Raw genomic sequence first — 4,299 nt, 5'->3', positions numbered from 1 at the left:
ATATATAATGGGGAAAGGACATCCTCTTTAATTGATGGTGTTGAGAAAACTGTACAGCAACATGCAAAAGAATGAAACTGGACCATTATCTTACATCATATATAAAAATTAACTCAAAATGGATTAAAGACCTGAATGTAAAACCTAAAACCATCAAACTCCATGAAGAAAATATAGGCAGTAAGCTCCTTTATATCAGTCTTGGCGATGATTGTTTTAGATTTGACACCAAAAGCAAAGTTAACAAAAGCAAAAATAAACAGGTGGGAGTACAACAAACTACAACACTTCTGCACAGCAAAGAATATCATCAACAAAATGAAAAGGCAACCTACCAAATGGGAGAAAATGTTTGCAAATCATATATCTGATAAGAGGTTAATATCTGAATTATCAACATATAAAGAACTCATACAATGCAATAGCAAAAAAAATCAATTAAAAAATGATCAGGGGGGCTTCCCTGGTGGCGCAGTGGTTGAGAGTCCGCCTGCTAATGCAGGGGACATGGGTTCGTGCCCCGGTCCGGGGGGATCCCACATGCCGCGGAGCGGCTGGGCCCGTGAGCCATGGCCGCTGAGCCTGCGCGTCTGGCGCCTGTGCTTCGCAATGGGAGAGGCCACAACGGTGAGAGGCCCGCGTACCGCAAAAAAAAAAAAAAAAAAAAAAAATGATCAGAGGATCTGAATAGACATTTTTCCAAAGAAGACATACAGATAGCCAACAGGTGCATAAAAAGATGTACAACATCACTAATCACCAGGAAAATGCAAATCAAAACCATGATGAGATATCACCTCACACATGTTAGGATGTCTATCATCAAGATGAGCTAGGTGTTGGCGAGGATGTAAAAGGTGAGGAGAAAAGGGAACCTATGTACAGTGTTGGTAGGAATGTAAATTGGTTCAGTCACTATACAAATAATATGGAGGTTCATCAAAAAAATAAAAATAGAACTACCATATAATCCAGCAAATCCACTTCTGAGGATATATACAAATATTGAATCCTTATGATATACACTTGAAATTAATATAATGTTATATGTTAATTATATCTCGTTTTTTTGTTTTGTTTTGTTTTTGTGGTACGTGGGCCTCCCACTGTTGTGGCCTCTCCCATTGTGGAGCACAGGCTCCGGACGCGCAGGCTCAGTGGCCATGGCTCACGGGCCCAACTGCTCCGCGGCATGTGGGATCTTCCCAGACCAGGGCTCGAACCCGTGTCCCCTGCATCGGCAGGCGGACTCTCAACCACTGCGCCACCAGGGAAGCCCTATATCTCGTTTTTTTAAGAAGTTAGAGTCATGCCAAGAACTGCCTCCCACAAACTTATTCAACAAACATATATTGAGTTCTTATGTTGATTCAGTACCCATACTGGCCATTGGAAACAAGAATACAAAAAAGACAGAGTCTCTATCCTCCAGTAGTCTATGGTTATAGCAAGTTCTGCTCTTCTGAATCTCATACACTAAATGCCTTAGGCAAAACTAGGCTCACAGATAGTGAAGCAGATGTATTACTCTTGCCCTGAATAAACCTTAAGAAGGAGAGGTGTAAAGAGTTTAGATTTTCTTTCATATCTTATGTGTCTTATATTCCCGCCCCCAGGATCAAGAACAGGAAATTTGTTGCATGAGGTGTTCAGGAAAGGCTATTCTCAAACAGAATCATAGAAAACACAATTGCTGTGAGATTTGGCTGCACTTTACTGCTCATAGCCTAAGGCCATGAAGATGCCAATAAAGGCGGGAGCTCAAGAACACGAACCCAGATCCAAGGCTTCCTCTCTGGCACCCAGCCATGAAGCTCCTTTTTCCTATCTTTGCCAGCCTCATGCTACAGTACCAAGTGAACACAGGTAATGTGAAATCCTAGGTTTAAGAGGGAGCGGTTTGAGGAAGGAGGGATTTGGCTGTCCATAATAATGGGAACCCAAAGAGAAGCTAAAAAATGAGATGCCCAAGATATGGCTGAAAAGTTTATGTATTGCATCAGTCATACACCATCCCCCACATATCCCCATAGGCTCCAATCCCAGACTGTGTCTGATGGGTAAACACAGGAAGCTACAGAGAAAGTAGGGTGTTGTTTGTGTACTCAGAAATTATCCAGCATATAAAACTGCCTTCCTGCCCTCTAATAGTTGTCATCTGGGACTCATGCCAAGTCTACCTCATTTTTGCTCTTTTTCTAATTTAAATCATCTCTTGAAGTAAAGGTTCCTATCAGTTTGTACCTTGGTATAATAAGGAGGAGGTCCTTAACCTTACACTCAGAAAGTCTCCTCTCAGGATCCAGTAAACAGGTCTATGTTCTCCATCTCAAATTTTTCAGATTTTTATAGAATTTCATTCCTTCTCTCAGCTTTGTTTTATGAGAAATCCCCAAATTACCCACAGGAGCATCTAGGAACACATCATGGCAAAAAGCTGAATCAGAGCATTGGTCACTGTTTTTTGAAAAGAAGATAGAAACATTGAGACTTGTTTCAATACAAGAATCATCCAGATATTAAATTGGCAATGGGTTTAGGAAGGGAAAGAAAAAGAGTCAAAGGTGTTTCTATTTTTTTTTTTTTTATCTTGGGACCTTAAGAGAAAGGCTATAATATAAGCCAGTATGGCTGTGTCATCTTGGGTAAAGTCAAACTTGAGCCTCAAATTCCACATAAGATAGTAGGGTTAATCAGTGTAGCTGCTTAAAATACAAGAATTTTACAGTGTTGTCTTCGGTGAGAAACAATATTGAAATGTATGTGAACATTAGGTGCTACATAAATCTCTTGTGCTTTATAGAAAATCAGTTGAATTGTTGAGTGAGGGAGAAGCTTCTTGATTTGAAAAAGAGAAATAAATGGAACAATGGGATGGAAAAATCATCCAGCAGATGAAGATGAGTCATGTACTACTCTAAGCAGGGAATTCAGAGATATAGATAACAATGTGGGGGTTATCTTCATAGAGATGAGGTTAAGGCTATGATAATAAATAAGACCTCTGAGGGACATAGTGTCCAGAGAGGCTGAAAATGATAGAACACCATGCCCCAGGAACCACAGGTCAAGCGATTGTCAAGGAGAGTGAGGTCATGGAACAGTGAGTTTGGCAAGAGCCCAGAACTTCTGAAAGTCCATTGATTCTCTTTTGAAATTCTTTCTTGAATTAGTTTTATGATAGATTTTACTCTTGTTGGTATTTCCTAGGATCATGGGGAGATATAGTGATATTCTACAAGTGTCTATGATTAGAGGTCTAAAATCTTACCCTGAAGCAAATAATTGCATTCCCTTTTCTTCTTTAGATGTTTCAAGTTATTCAATGAAGGGAGACTAGAGATTTATTTTGGATTTCAGAGGTGTACAAAGACTCTCTTGGCCTGCCAGTTGCCTCCACCAACATCCCTAAACACTGTACTTAAAATTTAGCATTAACAACTCCCTCTGCCTCTAACCCTCTTGTTCCAGCAATTTTAACATCATATCTAGTTATTAACCTTAGCACTTTGGTTTTCTCTTTTCTTTGTGCAGAATACTTTGGCTTGAGAAGATGTGTAATGGGTTTTGGGAGATGCAAAGACCACTGTGCCATGCATGAAAAAGAGGTAGATAAATGCAAAAAGAAAAAATGTTGTATTGGACCAAAAGTGGTTCAATTGATAAAAAGCTTCATACAAAATGAAATGCTCCACACACTTGAAGAGGACTCTCAGGAAGTGCCAAAAATTACCAAGAATTTTAGTGTTGTGATGCAAACAAAAAAACATATTTTAGCTCTTCTGCCCAAATTCAAAAGTGTCAACACTTTTGCTAACATCAACACCAGCGTCATCCCAAATGTCACCACCGTGAAGTCTGTCACCACCAACCCCATGATTGCAGGAAAGATAATACACACTGTTACTTCTACCAAGAGTGACACCAAAAAAAGAAGAGATTCAGCCACTGACTCCCCACCACCAGCGCCACCACCATAGACACTGCCGACAACATGACTGGAGCTGGAAGAAGCAGATGAGCAGGGATGTGGGTCTTTCCTTTAAAACACCAAGTTCCTCTTTATCTTTGCTGTCTATAAACTGAGACATAGAACTGTTTCCTTTATCATCATTCAATAAACACTGTTTAAGCACCCACAGTTTACATAATGTTATCATTCTCTCAGGAGCCTCACAGAGGAGATAGAGCTAGAAAGAGATAGAATTTTAGTTTACGTACCCAGGAGAAAGCAAGCACCAGGAATGCTGACTACAACATTGAATTTGGCCCATGGATGGCCCAAAATAAGCCTCTGTA

The 4,299-nt window shown here is 40.1% G+C and overlaps 1 protein-coding gene across 1 annotated transcript; it reads left to right on the top strand.

The window, feature by feature from the left end:
- Positions 1-1,808: 1,808 nt before the first annotated feature.
- On the top strand, positions 1,809-3,980 carry DEFB129 (defensin beta 129). The gene is made up of 2 exons (XM_030830592.1): positions 1,809-1,866; positions 3,535-3,980. Exons 1-2 carry the CDS (start codon positions 1,809-1,811, stop codon positions 3,978-3,980), a joined length of 504 nt encoding a protein of 167 aa, XP_030686452.1.
- Positions 3,981-4,299: the final 319 nt, after the last annotated feature.

This window comes from Globicephala melas, chromosome 15 (assembly GCF_963455315.2).
Source record: "Globicephala melas chromosome 15, mGloMel1.2, whole genome shotgun sequence".
Classification (NCBI taxonomy): domain Eukaryota; kingdom Metazoa; phylum Chordata; class Mammalia; order Artiodactyla; family Delphinidae; genus Globicephala; species Globicephala melas.
Note: the sequence above shows the minus strand (reverse complement) of the source record. Positions and strands in the feature narration are given on the sequence as shown.